Raw genomic sequence first — 21686 nt, forward strand, 5'->3', positions numbered from 1 at the left:
AGAATTGTGATATAAACCTGAAAATGTGGGAGAAAAAAAAGTCAGAATTGCAAGAAAAAAAGTCAGAATTGTGAGATATAAACTCGTAATCGCGAGAAAAGTCAGAATTGCGAGGAAAAAAGTCAGAATTGTGAAATATAACTCATAATTGCGAGAAAAGTCAGAACTGCGAGGAAAAAATTCAGAATTGCAAGAAAAAAGTCAGAATTGTGAGAAAAAAGTCAGAATTGCGAGAAAAAGTCAGAAATATGAGATATTAACTCTTAATTACAAGAAAAAAGTCAGAATTGAGAGAAAAAAGTCAGAATTGCGAGATACAAACTCACAATTGTGAGAAAAATTCAGAATTCCAAGAAAAAGTCAGAATTGCAAGAAAAAACTGAAAAATAAACTCGCAATTGCGACAAAAAGTCAGAATTGCGACATATGAACTTGCAATTGTGAGAAAAGTCAGAATTACAAGAAAAAAGTCAGAATTGCGAGGAAAAAAAGGCTAAATTTTGTGAGATATAAACTGGCAATTATCTTTTAATTTTTTTTATTCCGTGGCGGAAACCAGCTTCCATACATAGAAGGGCGATCATGGCATGAACACAGTAAAATTATGAACTGAACTGAAACTAAAACTTAAATAAAAAATAAATTAAAACCATTTAAAAATATTTTTAAGAACCAAAAACAAATAAACATGAAAAAAGCATGTGAAATTCCGTTCAAGATGAACCTTCAAAGCCTTTAGAGCTTAAGAGAACATATTAAAGCACGTGTTTGGAATCGCTTGGTCTCTCTGTAATGTTAAGGCTGCGCTCTTAACATTCACTTCACAATCACGATTATTCATGAATATCTGCGGGTAGAAATATCAATGAAGAAGCCGCGCTGATGTTAGCAGCGCATTCAGATGAGGTTTGATGTGACGTGAAGAGTTCAGAAGGCCACATGTTCTGAACCGCAGGATTTGTCCGCGTCTCAAGTCATTAGTGAGTTCAGCATCACCGCATAACTCTCACACTCAACCCAGAGCACCTTTTATAATCCAAATCACACAGAAACAGACACACACTGAACTGCTGCACAGGCACACACATGCTAAACAGCAGGTTTCAAAAATCAGGAAAATGTGGAAAATGATGAGCTAGAAGGAAGTGGAGATTGAAATCAGCGATAGGATGTTAGAGGAGAAGGGGAAATAGATGGCGAAGATAACGAGCGGACGCTATTTTCTTACTCCAATATCCTGACCTCTCCAATACTGGTAATCCACAGTCTGAATCTTCAGTTTAACTGCTGCCTGTCAGGACAATTCTAGTTTCAGACTCACATTCTGACCACAGATTGTGTCACTGACCGTCAGGTGCATATTGCATGCAAAAATGAAATGCAAAGTGCTGCTGAAATTGTTGCACTAGTAGTACACTAGATGATTCTAGAGATTCAAGATCAGAACAGTTAAGTGGGTGAAAATTATCAGTACCTTTTACTTTTGGGCAACAAAAATTCTGATCACAATATATATACATACAGGGGTTTTGCTGTACACCAGTGCTGTCAACTAAAACTATATATATATATATATATATATATATATATATAAACATTTGTGTTAATTGAAATAAAGCTGAAAAATATAAATAAATAAATATATATGTATATATAATTTTAATAATATTAGATGAAAGAAAATTAAAATGTTGCTTTGGCAGCTAACTAAAATGTTTAAGTTGAAGTACTAAAATTATTAACTCATAATAATAAAATTAAAACTAAAACTGAAAAAAAAAAATAAAATAAAATAAATAAACAAAACCATTCAGAAATATTTTTTAACAACCAAAAGCTAATAAGCATGAGAAAAGCACATAAAATTAAACTGAAAACTTAAAATATAAAAATAAAAGTTAATTAAAAATACTAATTTAATACTAAAACAACACTACTGTGCACCCATGTGCAGAGACTGCAGCATCATTATTTGATTTTTTTATTGTGGTGTGATCAATCATACCTGATATTAAAACTTACAATCATCAATACATTTACACACTGAGCCCCCAAATTAATGCAAAATGTTATTTTTCCTAGATCTAATATTTTTTGTATGACACTAAACTATATAAATGACCGTTGATGTCTCGTATCATTTTACGCTCTTTCTTCTCACATAATAAAATTATTTCAACTCAAATCAATATTGATTGATTTGGCAAGTACAGCCAAGGATAATTCACATTTAGACAGTCTCTGTCACAAAATAAACCCTTTCAGGTTGATAAAAGACGAGTCCTGATCAGCCAGTCATGGTTTCTGTACTTTTTTACCTCACATTTAGAGCTTGTACTGACCATCTTAATGCATGTTTTAAAAACCAGAGCTGAACAAACGGACAAGATATTCAGAGCCCATTTTGGAAGCAGAACCATTTATTATCAAGTACAAGAATATCAAACAAACAGAGAAAAAGAGAAAAAAAATGACTCAGTGTTCACCAGATTTGTCTCAGGTAACTTAGTTACGACAAAGACACTTGACAGCAAAGATCCTCTCACAGTCACTGTTTTAATATCATACTCGTCAGATTGAAAACGTGATTGTTCTGAAGTCTGTTTGTACGGTCCATCAGCTATCAATCAGCCACTCAGCTGGACTGTGATTGGTCAGAATGCGAGTTCCAGACCCTCCCACTACTGCCAGTTAAAGGTACGTCCTATAAGCCGGTAGAAGTTCCGATTGTGTTGGCGCAAGTACAAGCGCAGCTGGCGCAGCACAGTGCTGTTAACAGGAGGGTGCGGACGTCCTTTAGACTCATGCAGGCATCTCTCATGGCCATCACTGCGAATGCAGTAGAAGCCTTTGGTCTGGTTAAAGTAGAAGTTGGACGCCACAATCCGAGGCGGCAGATCCAAGAAGCGTTCGACTCGCTGGAGCTCCGGTAGGGGGTCGTGGATCAGTGTATCCCCGTCCACAATGTGGATCTGCTCCAGTGGAAAGTGCTGGAGCCAGTTCCTCATGTGGACGTCGTAAAGACTGCGCTGGATCGCCTTGTAGCGTGTGTTCAGCGCGCCGTTCTTGACCAGCATGTTTTCGATGGCCTGCACGGGCTTGTGGTTCTCCAGACGGTTGAAGTAGACTTGTGTGTAGTCCGAGATGACCCTCTCCGTAGGGTCTCTCAAGATCAGCAAAAGTCTGATGGAAGAGTTCATAGCGTGAATCCGCGCAGGCGCAACCGGAGACGTGAAATACCCCGGCGTCTTTTCCACGGTGATCTGATTAGGGTACGAATACGGCATTTGCTCGCGGTACCACTCGAAGCCTTTGGCGTAATTCTCGTCCCAGTCGAAGAAGTGAACTTCAGTGGCGGCCGCCGCCACTTCGGGATGGATATCCAGCATCTCAAGCAACGCTCTTGTGCCTCCTTTTCGGACGCCGATGATGATGCTGTGAGGCGTGTGCTTGCTGGTTCCTGGAGGAGGGACCAAAGAAGGGGTGACTGTCTCGTTGTCCAGATCTCCCGGGGCTGGCGTCGACCCGCCAGGCCACACTTGGATGTACTCTGGCGGGGCGGCATAAGTCCGGAGCACCAGGAACAGCACATAGCTCAGGAGGTTGGCCATGAAGAGGGTTGCAAGAGACAGAAAGGATAAACGGCGGTTGATTGCAGGGTTAGTGTTGAAGAGGCTACGGTTTCTGTTCAGTCACAATTGCGAGTCAAGCATTGGCGGCCTCTTCGAGTTGGGCGTTCAAGGACGAGGTGTGGCCACCAGTCCAAAGCGCATCTGGAAAACACAACAGAGAAGCAAAGAAGTACAGATAAGTTAACGTGTCTTACTGTTAAGATGTTAGAGCATCTTACAGGGGTGGTTGATTATGATTTATGAAAAAATCTCATTTTGGCTGCGTGAGATTCTCCAGCTTTGTTGTTGTTGAGCAACCGAAGCACGAGCTGTTAAAGCTCCGCCCTCGTGTGGAAAGTGGGCCGGAAGCAGCAGCTCATTTGCATTTAAAGGGACACACACAAAAACGGCATGTTTTTGCTCACACCCAAATAGGGGCAAATTTGACAAGCTATAATAAATGATCTGTGGGGTATTTTGAGCTGAAACTTCACAGACACATTCAGGAGACACCAGAGACTTATATTACATCTTGTGAAGGGGGCATTATAGGTCCTCTTTAAAACAGCTTGTGAGTCGCCAAACTTGACAGAATAGCCTTAAATCCACCTGCTTCTTAGACCAGCACACAAACACACGCTCAACTCAAGGTGGTGCTATATGCAGCTAATTTATATGTATTTATATGTATTTAATTATTTCTTATCTAGTGAAAGGCAGATACATATCATATCTGGCATCTAACATGCTCATGTTGTCAACTTCTCCAAGAGTTTCTCAGTGTCAGCGAGTCTGAGATGTTTCAAATGTCGAGAAGTTGTTTCTCTCACGGTCTGACATTTTGGACAGATAAATAGAAATAGAAACAGAAAGTGAATCTATTTGGTTAGCTATGTTTCCATCCACCTATTTTTATGTCATTTTGGGATATTGCATAAAGAAGCGCGGGATGGAAACGGCAATTCTAAGAATGCACATAAAAAACTTGTGCATTCAATTGAGACCGATAATTTTTTTTTTATCCAAAAAGACATGTGCATAAACTACGATGGAAACACATTTAGCGAATAAATCCCTCGATGCGCAACAATAAACTCATGTGACTTTGCCTCAGCAGAGGCTGTGATTGGATAACTGGACTAACCAGCAGACCAATCACATCACAGCATCTCAAATGTTGGTTTGGTGGTTCTGAAACGCCTGAGCCAAAGTCTGTCATCAGAATAATTTGGTTTAATTCCCTCCAGAAGCATCTCATATGATTGCATTCCCAAACACCAGCATCCGAATGCATGAGAACATAACAGCGTTTATTGCGTTTCGTCTGAGACACAACTCATTTGTGATGGAGGAAAAAAGAGCCAGATTGCAGCAACTTCCATTTTTATTACTGATATTTTGTGCCAATTTCCTAGGAAGTGACGATTTTGTTTGCTTGAACATATGAGATGGAAACGCTGCTTTATTCACAAATGTTCTATGCGCTATTCCAATTTTGCATATAAGTTCAAACGGAAACATAGCTGCAATGGATCTGTTGAAGTTTTCAATGTTTCCATCATTTCGCACCATTTTTGAATTTCCCAGTTAAATCTACTTTTTCAATCTCATCCTAGGCTGCTGATCCACAAAGATGGGCATAAACCATCTAAAGACCCTCCTGAGAAAATGTGACCAAAATTATTCAGATTCTTCCAAATAGATCCCATATTCAAACCAGTTAAATTGGTTTTATGTGTGGCCAATTTGATTTGCAACTTAGTTCACACAGACACTCTGAGCATGCATGCAATATTACTGAATCCCAGTCATAATGGCTGCTATAACTAAAAAAAGAAAGCCCTCAAAACTTATATGGAAAGTGTTGCTATGTTTATAAAAATGCATCGCAATTCTAAAACACTTGGCATAAGATTACCCAGCATTCCACAATCAGTTCGAGTGTACCTCAAGAGCAGATCTATCCACTGTGTTCTCTTTAACAGGTAACAATCCTTTCTCAGATCACATTTAAAAGCTAGAATGCTACACGGTTAGTGTTATAGGAGACTGAACAAGGTTGAACAAGCACTTACTATACAATACTAACTGAATGTCCCTGTGCAGGAGCATAGATGTGTATCTTTTCACTTTTATCGCTTCAGCGAACTTAAAGAAGACCCAAGGTCAAAATCACAGGAAAGCAGTGAAACGAGGAGGAATATGAGAGCGAAACAAGGCAGTCTGGGGGGGAAAAAAATCCTCTAAAGGACTCGCTGATTGAGTTCAAAGGATCTTTCAAGTATCCCATGCAAATGTGCGAATTCGCAAACATCTTTTGACCTTTACGCTTCATCAAATTCCAAAGCGTAGCAAACAGAGACACAGTTAACAGACCCTCTTACACAGACCAAACAGCCAAAGCCTCCAGTCAAAATATTCCGAAAGTAAAAGGTCACTTCCATGGCATTTACCCACCGCACTCAAAACTGATTAAACCTTATAACTCTATTACAGATTACAGGCATCTGCACTCTTTCATGGAGACATGATTACATGACTTGATTTCAGCTCTGAGAACACTTTATCCAAACTCCACTTGGGTCAGATCGAGTAGATATTAATCACATGTTAATCATTGTTTTTTTTATGAATTGCCACTTCAAACCGCTATCACTGATTGAGTCCTTGGACGCTCACTGGTCGAGCCGGTTCACTTTCATATGTGACCTGCAGCGGTTACAACAAACCCTTTAAATTAAGAAAACCCTTAGATAATTAGAACGAGGGTTTTCTAGGGCCCTACAATGTGGAAAATGCAAACTGAATCACAGAATCCAGTCATAAAAATGGAATTTACTGTATGATGTTTGGCCAAGTTTGGATGAGTAAATCAAAAGTAGTGCTTCGGAAGATTCATAAACCCAAAGCTCTTCACGACAAAATAAACGTTCAGTTTAACTTGAAATCACGACAGAAATACTATTGTCTCAAAGTAATAATAACAATAATAATACAGTTTATTTAAACATAATTTTAAGGAATAGCACACATTTTTTTGTCTATTTTTCAAATTAACAGTAACCTATTTTGCAGCACTTTCTTAGCAAAAAAAGGAAAAAAAAAAGGAATTGTTTCGAATTACATTTTTAAAGATTAAATTGTTAGATTTATGCATTCATATGCTTTCATTTCGATTTGTATTAAATCATAACAAAGAATTTCTGAAAGAATAAAACATCTCTTAGAGCCCAATTTTTAATAAATTATTAATTTAATAACTTGATTGGACATCCTTTTTGATGATTAAAATTGAATTAAACAGTTCATAATGGAATGCAGAAAAATGAAAAGAGACAACATGGAATTTGGGGGAAAAATAAAACACATTTCATATAGCCCGATAATGTTAAAATTAATAAGTTATTAAATTGTTAAAGTTTTATTAATTAAATCGACCACACATCTGTTTTGATTGTTAAAATTTAAATAAACAAATAAAATGGAACCCAAAAAAATGAAAACAGAAAACATTGAATTTGGAAAACAAACAAACAAACAAAAAAAAAAAACACAAATTTTTTAGAGCTCTATTAATGTTAACATTTAATAAATTATTAAATCGTTAAAGTTTTGTGAATTCAATTGATTTGATATCCTTTTGGTGATTAAAATTTAATTAAACCATTAAATGGTAATAAAAATTAATGGAATCCAGAAAAAATTAAAACAGTAAACATGGGACAAATTAAACATTTTATTATTGCTAAAAAAAAATAAAAATAAAAATAATAAATTATTAAATTGTTAAAGTTGTATGAATTCAATTGATTAGACATCCTTTTTGAATATTAACATTTAATTAAACCATTAAAATGGAATCCAGAAAAAAATCATGGAATTTGGGAAAAAAATGAAACCGTATCTTAGCTTAAGGAGTTCGTTGCAATGTTTTCATGACTTTCACCCTCCTGCGCAAAAGTAGCTCAACTGTACGGCAGTGAAAACTTTATTTCCACAAACTGCTTCCCATTTCTCTCTCTTTCTTATTCACATCTTCTTCCCGCAAGCTCAGAAAGTGACACTTGCTTGTGTCTCTGGCTGTAATCTGTGAGTGGGGACGGAGGGACGCCCGCAGGCAGATGGGATGGATGGATGGATGGACAGATGAGGAGCAGAGGGGAGTGAAGGTGCTTCAGTGTTCGGCTGAGAAGAACTGAAGTAGCTGATGCGCTGTGACGTTTCTGTCTGCCTGTCAGCGGTGAAACAGTAGAAGAGCTGCCAGGCCTGATGCTAACAGCAAGACGCAAGGCCAAGATTACTGTCTAAACCAATCCGGCTCACAGGAGCACTGCATGCACCAAACCACGAGAACCAGCCCGTGATCTCTCGGATAGTGTCTGGGTGGTTCAGCAGCGAAGCACCGAAATTACACTTAAACATGTCTGAATGTCATTGCATTAGAAGATACCAAAGAAAGTGGCATATGCAAAGAAAAACAACTTGCAACAAACCAATGTTTCTTTGCATTAACGTTTCTTTCAAGTTCACACAGGTGATTTACCTTTACTTTCAATGCAAATACCTTCCCCAGCCATGCATGGACTGATAAAATGAGAAGCTTCAATGCAATGTAAGTCACTTTGGATAAAAGCATCTGCCAAATGTATAAATGTACTGTAAATGAATATTGCAGAAGTATGAGACTGGTGTTGCATGGACATTTGTGACCCTGGACCACAAAACCAGTTATTAGTCACATGGGTATATTTGTAGCAATTGCCAGCAATAGATTGTATGGGTCAAAATTATCGATTTTTCTTTTATGCCAAAAATTATTAGGATATTAAGTAAAGATCATGTTCAATGTAGATATTTTGTAAATTTCCTATCGTAAATATATCAAAAATGTATTTTTGTGAGTTGATATGCATTGCTAAAAACTTCATTTGAACAACTTTAAAGGTGATTTTCTCAATATTTTTTTTTTTTGCACCCTCAGATTCCAGATTTTCAAATAGTTGTATCTTGGACAAATATTGTCCTACCCTAACAAACAAACCATACATCAATGGAAAGCTTATTTACTCAGCTTTCAGATAATGTATAAATCTCAATTTCAAAAAATGGACCCTTGTGACTGGTACTGACACATTTGTAGAAAGGTTCAACATTTTATACATAATATTACAACTATGTATACATATGGTTAGAACTAAATGAGACAAATAAATAAATAAATACATCACCAATTGACTTTCATGTAATGGTCAGAAGAATATAAAAATAATTAATAGCTATATAAATAAATAAAATAAGTTAAAAAAAAATCACAAGCTTATTATCATATTATGGTCATGAATATATCATAAATAAAATTCATAGCCCACCCTAAAAATAAAATAAAATAAAAATAAATAAACAAATAAAGAAATATACAAATAAATAACATCACAAACTGACTGTTATTGCTGAATGTCAAGGGTCAGAAGTATATAGCAAATAAATAAATAAATAAATAAATAAATAAATAAATAAATAAATAAATAAATAAATAAATAAATAAATAAATAAATTACCAGTTGACTATCATGTAATGGTCTGAAGAATATAAAAATAATTAATAGCTATATAAATAAAATAATTTAAAAAAAAATCATGAGCTGATCATCATATTATGGTCATGAATATATAATAAATAAAATTCATAGCCCACCCTAAAAATAAAATAAAATAAAATAAAATAAAATAAAATAAAATAAAATAAAATAAAATAAAATAAAATAAAATAAATCACAAACTGACTGTCATGGTTGAATGTCAATGGTCAGAAGTATATAGCTCTTGCCCCTGTTTTCACCTGGTGTTAAGATGTGTTTTGGTCCATCGGATCACAAGTAGATGAAGGAGACACATTCCCGTTTACACCTGGTGTTTTAATCCATCTCTTTTGTCCACTTTCAACCACTTCTGTCCTGATTTCTTCGAAGGGAGAGTCTATGGGTGGATAAATGTACAGGGGGTTTTTTCAGTTGTTTCCAAATGGACAAAATAAGCTCACGTAATTTACATATGCTATCGGAGACGACGGAAAAACATATGGAAAGCAGCAGCTTTCATTTCTGCTCTGATAGCCACAAGACCGGCCAAATGCTGTGAAATGGTGAGAATGGTTGTGCTTGGTATGTTTTTCATCTTCAAACCATACTTGGGTCTATAGCTGACAAAGTTTAAATCCCATCTGGCTAGCACGCTTCCCATTTACGCATTAAGTCAGTAGGCGGACAGTAGGCAGTCTTTAGTGGCTGTTCGAACACATTCGACCACATGAGCGTTTTCGACTACCTCTGGAAGTGCTCAAAAGTGGACAAGCTCAAAACATTTTACACCCATTTACACCTGTATCTAGCATCATCCACTTGTGATCCGATCGACCAAAACTCATCTTAATAGCAGGTGGACACTGTGAGAAAAGAGCTGATGCTTCAATGTATATTATGAGAAAAAGTGTTTTTGACCTTGGGTGCATGTAAACCTGTTGTAGGAGATTGCAAAACAACATTAGGAACCTTTAAAATAAAATAACAGAGACACTTTAAATTTTCATTACAATTACATTTACAGATATATATAGTGTTAAATATGCCATTACAGTCCTAACATAACACAATTCCTCCCCTTCTTCACACAGTTGCACACGTGTCTGCTTCTGTCAGCTGGATCTATTTACAGAAGCAATCTGTTAGCGCTTCTTGATATATTTCTCTGTCTGCACACACTATGAGTCTCTGACTAAAGTTCAGTCATGATAAATGCGTTGGTTCACACATGCATACGTGTGTGTTGAGCTACAGGTCTCTCCACGGGACACAAAGAGCCACTAATTACCCAAAGCGCCTGTTTCTGTCTCATTCTTCTTCTTTCTCCATGACGAGATGAAAACAGCAGGCAGTGTGATGCTTAGCAGAGCCTCATTTGAGAGCGATTAGCATAAAACAATAATTAATCCAATGAAGCCTGATATTACAGTGCTCTTTTCCCACAATATCACAACTGTTTTTACAGCCGATAACGAGGATTTGTAGAGATGAGCGGGCGCGAATTGCAATCAGAGTGCGATAACACAATGATGCACACCGAGACGAGGTGAAACATTACAGTTCTCAGACTAGAGGATACAGCAAGTGAGGAAAACGTGACAGTCTAATGGGAAGCAGAAGAAACAATTCCACTAATCATGTCATTTGGAAGATTTTGCACTCTTAAAAATAAAGGTTCCATGAAGAATCTTAAATCTTATATATATAATAACATCCATGGAATCTTTCCAGACAACACGAAAGGTTATTTATAGTAGAAAAAGTTCTTTAGATTATTAAAATGCTCTTTACATACGGCCCTGTGAAATCAGTTTTATTTTCCCAAATTCCATTTTATTTTTTTCCAAATTCTGTTTTCTGAATTCCATTTTTTCCATTAAATTTTATTTCACTGAAATCATGAAACACAATTTAACATCAATTTATTAACATTTTATTTAACAGAAATTGCATTTTTAAGGGCCCTACAAAATAAGTTTTTTTTTTTTTGACAAATTCTGTTTTATTTTCCCTGAATTCTGTTTTCTGTTCTAATTTTTCTGAATTCAATTTTTTTCCATTAAATCTTAGTAATCGAAATCATTTAATTAATTGAAATCATGAAATTTATACAATTTAACATCAATTTATTAACATTTTATTTAACAGAAATTGCATTTTTAATGGCCCTATAAAATAAGTTTTTTTTTTTTTTTTTTTTTTTTTTAGTTTTATTTTCCCTCAATTCTGTTTTCTGTTCTAAGTTTTAATGGTTTGATTAAATTTTAAAAATTAAAATGCACGTCTGATCCATTGAATTCATAGAACCTTAACACTTTAATAATGTATTAACATTTTTTACAGTAATAGTTTATTTTTTAAGAAATCCTTTTTCTGGATTTATGATTTACTGTTAAAATTAAAACATGGAAGAAAAACTGTGATATTCATTGTCAAATTTATAATTTATTATTATTAATAATAATTTATTATTATTATTATTATTATTATTATTATTATAACGCAGACTTTTTGTGTTTTGAAGGTGCAGTAAGCAATTTTTGAGAAACGCTGTTGATATTTGAAATCACCAAAACAAACACGCCCCTATCCCAAAAAGATCACACCCCTATCTTGATAGCTCCACCTCCAAATTTACCAACACACTATGCAGCACAGGCACCTCCACTCTAATGAGTGTATACGCCCCTTTCTGCTGATTGGCTACAAGTGTGTTTTGGTGCTCGGTCCGATCCACTTTCAACAGCATTTCTCAGAAATCACTTACTACACCTTTAATATTCACAGACACTAGTCCACATCTCAGTTTATTTAACAGTCATATATTTTGGATTTATTCATCCAAAATTTGCCAAATTGTGTGACATTCTACATTATACAGTAAATTCCATTTTTATGATTGGATTCCGTGATTCTGTCCATGTTTTCCACATACATGCAAGTTTTCCATTGTACAAAAGGTTCTTTATAGTGGAAAAAGATTCTTTAGATTAGGGTTATTAAAATGTCCTTCAAGCTAAGAAAAATTCACTAAAAGGTTCTTTGTGGAACCAAAAATGGCGTCATTGCGAAACCCCCTTTTGGAGCCTCTATTTTTAAGGGTGAGAAGACACTCAAAGTATCGCAGTTGTCGAAGACCTTTAACATCAGTCATTTTATTCCAAACTGGACCGCTTCTCGGGTGCATGTTCACTCTCACACCAGCTGTAAACTAAACACACAGTTTTATGACACACATGTGCTGGATGCCCTGCGGCGAGGCTGCTGGGGTTTGTTACTTCAGCCGTATGAGAAGGAGGTGAAAGATACAGGCATGGGATGCTGGGAGGATGAAATCCTGCCGGAACAGAGGGAAGGAGGTGTGGATACGGCGCTAGATTATCCGGCCACTGGAGTTCCGCCTGTCTGCAGTGATGCAGTGTACTAATCCTGATCAGAAGGGATGATGGGATATCCTCTCCCGGGTCAGGCCTCTGTGAAATCAATCCTCACATGTACTCTCTCTCGCTCTCTTTTCTCTTTGTAAAGCCCTTTCTCCTCTCTGCTCCCTGTTTACTCATGCACTCTTTCTGTCAGTCACACTAACAGAGCACCTCTTATATTCTTACACTTTTTCTTAACATTTCTGGTCACATTTTTAGGTCACATTTCACCTAAAAACAAAAGAAAAAGATATTGAATAGTAATAAAAAGAATTTTTGTTTTTGAAAGAAGTCTCTCCAATATACACACACATTTTAAAAACGCTGGGTTAAAAACAACCCAAGTTGGACTGAAAATGGGCAAACCTAGTTGATTGGGTTGTTTAATTGGGTTGTTTCCAACATATTTGGGTTCATTTTAAGCAAGCAATACAGTAATTTTTAAACAATAGTTGAGTTAAATAAAACTACCCAGCAAGTTGGGCAAACATTTAACCAAATTGCTGGGTTTTCAACCTTCTGATCTGTGTTTTGTGTGTGTGTGTGTGTGTGTGTGTGTGTGTGTGTGTGTGTGTGTGTGTTTGCTTGTTTGTTAATCATGATTGATTAGGCTTGTCAGTAGATTTTGGAACTGACTGTTAAGTAGACATGTTTATCAACAGATACTTATCATTTCAAAGTGGCCAAATATCATCAAATATTACTAATTGTTCCATTATTTTCAAGGCAACTAAGCACATTTTCCCCTCTAATTATCATTACCATAAACTACTCTTACTTTTGGGTGGAAAATGGTTGAAACATGCAAAGGTGCACTATCTATATCTTTTTTGTTGTTGTTGTTCAAAATAAGCAAAATGTAAATAATAATAAATAAACAGGTCAAAGTTTGAACTAAATTGTCATATACAATATGCTAGTGCAAGTATATAACAATTAGTTCAAACTTTGACCTGTGGAGGGCAGTAATACACTTAGCAGCGTCTACACTGCCGGGATTCTAATAGGGAAGAAGAAGAAGAGAGCTAGTTCAAGACGGGCCCTGTCCCAAATGGCACCCTAAACCCTCACAGTCTTCCTCTGAGTCCGCACTTTCACGACGTAATGCCGCTTTGACTGCCGGGTAAAGTCCTCTGCGTAGCTCACAGTCTTGCGGGCTCAGCAGAAGTGCGCATCAAGGGCGCATAGCAGCCGCAAAGGGGGCGCTCACGAGCACCCTTCTTTAAGCTTAAATGACGAATGGGACACCCAACGATCTTGTGGACTTAACAGACACGCGCACACAGCGGCCATTGTAAGTCCTCAAGTCAGAAAGTGCACATGAAGTATGCCATTTGGGACAGGGCCACGAGCGTCTATGGTTAAAACGTATATAATTTTTTATTTTATTTTTTAGAAAATGACCGATTGTTTCGCTAGATAAGACCCTTATTCCTCGTCTGGTATCGTTTAAAGCCATTTGAAGCTGCACTGAAACTGTAATTTTGACCTTCAACCGTTTGGTGTCCATTGAAGTCCACTATAAGGAGAATAATCCTGGAATGTTTTCATCAAAAACCTTAATTTCTTTTTGACTGAAGAAAGAAAGACATAGACATCTTGGATGACATGGGGGTGAGTAAATTATCAGGAAATTTTTATTTGAAAGTGGACTAATCCTTTAAGGGAGGAATATGTTTTAGAACAGCTTTTCTTTTGTCAGTTTGTGTAATTTAAAATTAATTTTAAATAGTCATTCAAATAATACATAACATTACAATGCATATGTTTTTTAAATCTTGTAACAGCTTAAGAAAGGACTGTAATCCCTGAAGGCTACCATTTCTTTTCTTTATGCAAAAAAATAGCAGCTTCCTTCTTTGATTTCGGGGTGAATATGACTCGGACACGTTCTTGGCAGGCTTTGTGAGATTCACACACATACATTTTTACTCTATTCTTTGTCTTTTTGCACAGTTATAGTTCACACTTTCACAGCCTTCAAACGCTGTAACGCATCCCATGGTGCATCGTTCCCTCAAAAGACAATGTGTTTCTCTCCTTCTCACTCGTTTTCTTGGATCACAGCAGCACAGAAATATTCAACCAAAACAGAAAGCCAGTTAGAGAATGCAATGAAACCTTACAAATATCTGACCGCATGAAATCATCATCACAATTCACAACAGAACGATAAAAAGACGTTTCCTAATGCAGCTGAAGTGTTTGTGGGTTACCTGCGAGAGTACTGCACCCATGTTGGTTCTTTTGAGAAAGAAAACAATGCTTTGGGGAAACAGTCTTTCAAACAATCCCCAAAGATATACCTGCAGTAAACATCCAGAGGCTGAGGGTGCTTTTAGTACAGCGGGACAAAGACTAGAGCTTTGATTCAAAACCTCACAATAAACAACACCAACAGCGCCCATGAAGTTCAAGGGAGACTCGACTTACTATTGCTTCCAATAGAGCTGGAGTATGCTGCAAACCTGCACAGCACACAAATATTGAGGAAAATAGTCCTTTTGTAATTAAACAATTTCATAGATATATATATATTTTTGTACTTAATGAAATAAAAGCACATTTATATATGACTTGTCCATTATTGCAATGCATTTTCTTAATGACAAAGCATAAATGAGATGCTGCCTTAAAGGGGACATATCATGAAAATCTGACTTTTTCCATGTTTAAGTGCTATAATCGGGTCCTCTGTACATCTACCAACCCAGAAAATGTGAAAAAGGACAACCCAGTAACTTTGTTTTGGCAAGCCTTTCTCTGCAAGCATGTGAAAAAATGAGCAGCTCAGATTTAACTTCCCTTGTGACGTAGGAAGGGGATCTTATTATAATATTACCGCCCCTTAATCTGCATGTTTCCACCCACGGCGCCAACATTTTGTTTTCGCAAGCGACAACGGTGTACTGTTGAACGGTGAACGGTGCTAACTGTTCTGTCATTGGCTGCACAGACGAGCACAGAACACTATTTAGAGTCTCGTTAGCTTGGATAGCCTGAAGTTGACCCTGACAAACTCCATTGCTAAAAAGGAGCATTTCTGTCTGAGCGATATTTTGGAATTAGACCATTCACAGCATTTCATAGCAATCATAAATGTTAGCCTGGAGTGTATGGCTCTGTTTGGCAAACAGGTACGCTATGTATAGTGGGTGTCCATATGGGTTTTTGCACAAAAGATTAACATGCTAGTTTATGAGTTGAATAAACTCCACAGCAACTACATAAATTTATCCACTAACCGTTCAGAAACATCCAGTTTCATTCTAAAAGTTGTAGCTTCTTCCTGAGTCTCTCCATCAGTGTCCGACTCTGGTTTGAACAATGTAAGGCTGAACACCGTTACTGACAATCCTCATTTTGGCTGCGTGAGATTCTCCAGCTTTGTTGTTGTTGAGCAACCGAAGCGTGAGCTGTTAAAGCTCTCTTCTGGAAAGGGGGCCGGGAGCAGCAGCTCATTTGCATTTAAAGGGACACACATAAAAAACAGTGTGTTTTTGCTCACAAGCTATAATAAATGATCTGTGGCAGTATTTTGAGCTGAAACTTCACAGACACATTCTGAGGACACCAGAGACTTATATTACATCTTGTGAAAAGGGGCGTAATAGGTCCCCTTTAAAATATGGCCAAAACGAGTTATCTATCGCAACTGCACTAGAGTTTGATGTTAGTATTTTGCTAAGCTAACAACACAGTCCAAATAATCATACACTCTTAAACAGAACTTTTTTTACATACTTAAAATAGATATTTTAGTATCAATATAGTTTTATCATATCATGTGGCATTCCTGAGCTCAAACAGATTACAGAAAGATGCTCTTAATGCTGAGATTGTGGGTTTGATTAGCAGGGAATGCATTAATTTTATGATAATTTATAGAATTGTTTGCTAAATGCATATATGTAAATGCATGATTATGGTAATTCCAACACATTGTAAATGCAGCATTAAAATTCGGCCTTAAACAAGCTACATAACGTTGCTGCCTACCTTCGTGTTGGAAACGCACATATTATTCCTGTAAACTCTTGATTTCAATCAGAGCAGTAGCAACAGTCCAGCATCTCAGACCTTCGCAAGGAAACTGCATGTATACAAGAGAAAACGGAAATCTTTTTACAGGAAAAAGCTCCACTTAGGTGGCAAACCTGCCAAATGAATTTGCATTTTTTATTAGGCTTTGCATTATTTTTCAGCAGCTCATGTAATTGGTTTTCCCTCTGCTGAAATGGTTTGAGGGTGAATATAAAACACTGCTCAGTGTTGAAAATAGCATTTTTCATTTGAATTGCAAACCGTCTATTCGGCATTGCCTCACTTGGGAGGGACGAAACGTATTAAAATGTGCTGAAATGTGTGTGGCTCAGGAGAATGTGAGACCTGTTAGCAAGTTTCACAAGAACGTTTTCATCTCCAGACGCTCGTAATTCCTGCCACTGTAACGCCCCCAGGTGGCGGAGGGGTTCAAACCAAAATATTACACATAATGTTATAAAGAAACGTCTCGCATGCCACCCAAAAAAGATTTATGCACCTGCTGAGACAATATATGTGCATATATATGAGCCACATATATGAAACTCGTTGTACCGACGTTCATGTTTTTTAGGAGGCAAATCAATTACTTTTGAATTCGGAGAAAGAAAGAGCGACGTGTCAGAACAATACAAAGAGTGTGTCATTTCACAAAAGCAGTTATCAGGCTCTCGTGGGCTCCTGGCCAAATAACACGTTTAAAAAAAGAAACGCAAAATAGATCTGCGAGTAATAAGGCTGTTTCTGCTCTCGATGAGTCTGCGAGCGCTGATGAAGTATCAGGCAGGTACGGAGCCAGAAAATGTGTGAAAGTTAGCGATGGGGAAAAGAGATAGATATTAAGCTATTTTAGGAATGAGTGAGTAAAAAGACACAAGATCCAAACCCACCACAGCAAACACCTTCATTATATGATAGAGGACAAAATATGAAGGAAATTAACACTTAAAAAGTCTCTTGAACAGTTTTTGTGGCTTGTTTGTTATCTGTAAGCTTTAAATGCATCAAAATAGACCTATTACTTTCATAATTCATATTCCTGCTCCTATTGTTAGTTATTTATCTATTCTGGTATGAAACACAATAAGGTTCCGTTTGGTTTATCAATATTTTAAAATCAGGGTCCAAAATTATACATTTTTACCACACCTACCAATGGCAGATGAATTAGGGAAAAATACTGGCCATAAATATTTATTACCAACCATGAAACAGTATTTTGCATATTTATTTATTTATTTATTAATAAATAAATGAATAAATAGTGCCTGCCATAAATATTTATACTAGCCATGAAGCTGTATTTGTTGTTGTTGTTTTTATTCATTTTAAATAAATTAATAAATAAAAATGGACATAAATATTTATTACTGGCCATTTTGCATATTTATTTATTTATTTATTTATTTATTTATTATTTTTTAAATAAATAAATAAATGAATAGTATTGGCCGAAAATATTTATACTGGGCATGAAGCTGTATTTTGCATATTTATTGTTGTTGTTGTTTTTATTTATTTTAAATAAATAACGCTGTCCGTAAATATTTATTATGGACCATGAAACCATTTTGCATATTTATCATCATCATTATTATCATTTATTTAAAATAAAAAAATACTGTCCATATATATTTATTACTGACCATGAAACTGTAGTTTACATTTTTATTTATTTATTTATAAATAAATAAATAAATAGTGCTCATCAGAAATATTTATACTGGCCATGAAGCTGTATTTGTTGTTGTTTTTATTCATTTTAAATAAATAAAACTGGCCATAAATATTTATTATTCAACATGAACTGCATTTTGCATATTTATTATTATTATTATTGTTGTTTATTTATTTATTTTTAAATAAATAAATTAATGAGTAATGCTGCCAATAAATTTTTATTACTGACCATGAAACTGTATTTTGCATATTTATCATCATCATCGTCGTCGTCGTCATCATCATCATTATTGTTATTATTTTAAATAAATTAAATAAATAAATACTGGCCATACATATTTATTAATCACCATGAAACTGTTTTGTGCATAATAATAATAATGTATTTAGTTATTTATATAATTAACTACGCATTTTAATTCATTAAAAATTCATTTTGTCCTTGTGACTAACACTTTTTAAAATGAGTTCTTTTTTCATTAAAATTAGTTTTTTAAATTTTGACTTTTTTACTTGCATGTGTCCAGTGTTCATTCTGGCCCCTGCTTGTAATGTTTCTGACCGGTTCAAACCAAATCTCTACTCCCCATTTCAGTTAATAAGGACACTAGCTTTGTTTTGCTGGTTTATCACCAGACCTGAACATGAGGGCAGCTCTCTTAATTAAGCAGGCGTTCAAACCTCCCTCTGCGACTCCAGCAGCGCAACAATACACTATGTTCACACAGCAGATGAGCGGATCTTCTGTATCACTGTGTCTCATGACAGTCATCAACCCTGCAGGGATCACACACTCAGGATGTGGCTTAACATAATCTGGAAACTTCAGCGTTAAAATCTTCCGCTGCGAGGGACGAGAAGGTTATGTGTCAGAATCTCTAAATGCGCATGGGCAACTGTAAAACTAATGTGATATACACTAACAAAACCCAGTGAGCACTTCAAGGCATCAAAGGTACACTCCTGATACAAAGGCTGTTCAGATGCCTTCTAAGGTACCCAGCAAAGAACATTTTGCAAATATACATTAAGTTATGAAAATGTTTATATCAGTGTAGGTGTTTTAAATCAGATGCTTATGAGGATCCATTTTGGTACAATATATTTATATTAAAATATTTAATTCTAATTAATATTATAAAAGGTTATATAATGGTTAGGATGCCGCCTATGAAGGTGGAAGACAGCGAGGAAGCTCACTAGGTTTGGGAACAGAACTATTCCATCACTTCAGCGTGATTTCCGACACACTGCACATGAGGCTAATCTTGAGCGACGGCCCGTTTTCCCACAGGGAAGTAAAGTGAAAACACCCAAACAAAACACCTTGAGATACGCGCCATCAAACGTGCCGTGGATGAAGTGACGTTTACACACAGCCCATCAGAAAGCCAGAAAAAATCAATTAAACTGTCTGTGGCCGTAACATTTCCATATCCGAAAAGAAGAATCCTCCGCATATTACTGCTCATTTAAAAGAACCTCTGCTCTGACAAACAGCAGCTTTCTGCCGGAAAACCTTGAGAGCCAAACGATTATCTGCACGAGGAAAAACAAATGCCAGCAACTGCAAACATCATTACATCCCAAACAGAAAATGCCTGTGTGCTCTTTGCTTTACGATTAAAACCTCTCTCTTTCAGACGACCTGCTCAGTGGTCACTATCTCGAAGCAATGATGTTTCTCTGCCTTTTAATTACCTCAAGTGCACTAGGAAATGACACTATATCACCTCAATATGCAAACATCACTATTGCTCATAGTCAGTGTTAGTGATTTGAACAAACCCTCAACACGAAGGTTTCCTCTAAAACAAAAACTTTAGCGAAAAACAGGATTAAAAAAATGTATAAATAAATAAACACACTCGTAGCCGTGCGATATATCAGCACGCCTGTGATTTGTTCGTATAGCAATCACAGCATGCTGATATACAGCCATATCGCACGGTTACGAGTGTGATATTGCATTTATACAACAGTTCAATGGCACGAGTGTGTAAATAAATAAGAAATAACAACGGAGTGTCTTTAAAAACCCTCTTTTGTGTAGAACTACTTCCTTCCGCCACGGATTCAAATCTCAAGTTGACAGTTTGACCAAGCCTCCATTACTAATTCTAAAACGTCACTTTAGAACTAGTAACGAAGGAATGTTGAGTCGCTTCATTGAAACTCACTGTATTTTGTACAGTATTGAGAAACAGAGAGAGAGAGAGAGAGAGAGAGAGAGAGAGAGAGAGAGATCGCCTGAGCGAGCATTACCTGTGTCTGATATAACATTCATTCTTCAGGTCGATGTCCACAATATTATATCCATTATAAAAATCTGTTTGAATGTCCGCTGAGGAAATCGATCTTTGTATTTGTCTTTTTTACAGTTAACAGCGCTAATATTTATTGAACAACAATATTTAAATTAACAACAATAGCCATTATAAATGACAATAGGAAATAAACACAATTGTACAATTCAGTCAAACATACAAAAGCAGTGCTCTACAGGATATGTTAAATATAGCCTTAATATTAAATTATTACATTTAACACAGCCCATACTTGACATAGCCCACAAAAAAAAAAAAAAAAAAAAATGAAAATGCTTTTTTGATGCTGTTCACTTTATTTAAACAATTTATTTTGATTGAAATGTGATTGCTTCATGTTAAATTGATTTGAAACGGTTACTCTTTGACTTAACTTGATGTTTTCATTTAGAAATAACATGTTTAAATCAATTAACCCAATCAAACAGGATTTTCACTTCCCATCATGCTTTTTGGGGTTGAATTGGGAGAGTAAATGTTGAAATAAAGTGTTTTTCTATGCATTTTTAAGCAAGATGAGAAAATGGAGAGACTTGTTAATGTTCAATGTTCTATTGGTATTTAAAAGTTTGTGTTATGTTAGTGGTTTTGGGGGTTACCATTGTGGTAAAGTGTGGAGCTTGTGCTTGGGTTGAAGACTTGCTAACAAGAATTCAAATTGCTTTAATAATAAAGCAACCGTTATGGTAGAGCTCTGGATGAAACCATATCACTTCTGAACTGCCAACACCAAACATCACATGTGTAAAGAAAAGTTCATTTTAGTTTGTTACGTCACAGGATTAAAGAGGAAGCATTAATTGTATGATTATTTCAATGTCAATTTAAATGAAAACCATTTATTTAAGTTAAACTAAAACCATTCATTCAAGTTAAATGAACACCATTGATTCCAGTTGTACATAGTTGATTCTATTTGGTTTTACTTGTTTCAATCACATGGAACCACTGTCCATGATTGAATTATGTTCAGCCAAAGAGCTATTTTGATTTGATTTGCTCAGGAGCAAGTAATAGATTAAT

The 21686-nt window shown here is 36.0% G+C and overlaps 1 protein-coding gene across 3 annotated transcripts in view; it reads right to left on the reverse strand.

Annotated features, from left to right (window-relative positions):
* Nucleotides 1-2398: 2398 nt before the first annotated feature.
* The window catches only part of hs3st1l1 (heparan sulfate (glucosamine) 3-O-sulfotransferase 1-like1), a 50277-nt gene continuing 30989 nt past the window's right edge, over nt 2399-21686 (reverse strand). For 2 of the 3 annotated variants that reach the window (XM_051918128.1, XM_051918129.1), the window contains one exon: nt 2399-3773. In XM_051918128.1, coding sequence (XP_051774088.1) covers nt 2682-3611 — 930 coding nt within the window. In that variant the 5' untranslated portion in view covers nt 3612-3773 and the 3' untranslated portion in view covers nt 2399-2681. Of the gene's footprint in view, nt 3774-9450; nt 9588-21686 lie in introns of all 3 variants that reach the window. The other variant, XM_051918130.1, reaches the window with a different exon arrangement.

This window comes from Ctenopharyngodon idella, chromosome 13 (genome assembly GCF_019924925.1).
Source record: "Ctenopharyngodon idella isolate HZGC_01 chromosome 13, HZGC01, whole genome shotgun sequence".
NCBI lineage: Eukaryota > Metazoa > Chordata > Actinopteri > Cypriniformes > Xenocyprididae > Ctenopharyngodon > Ctenopharyngodon idella.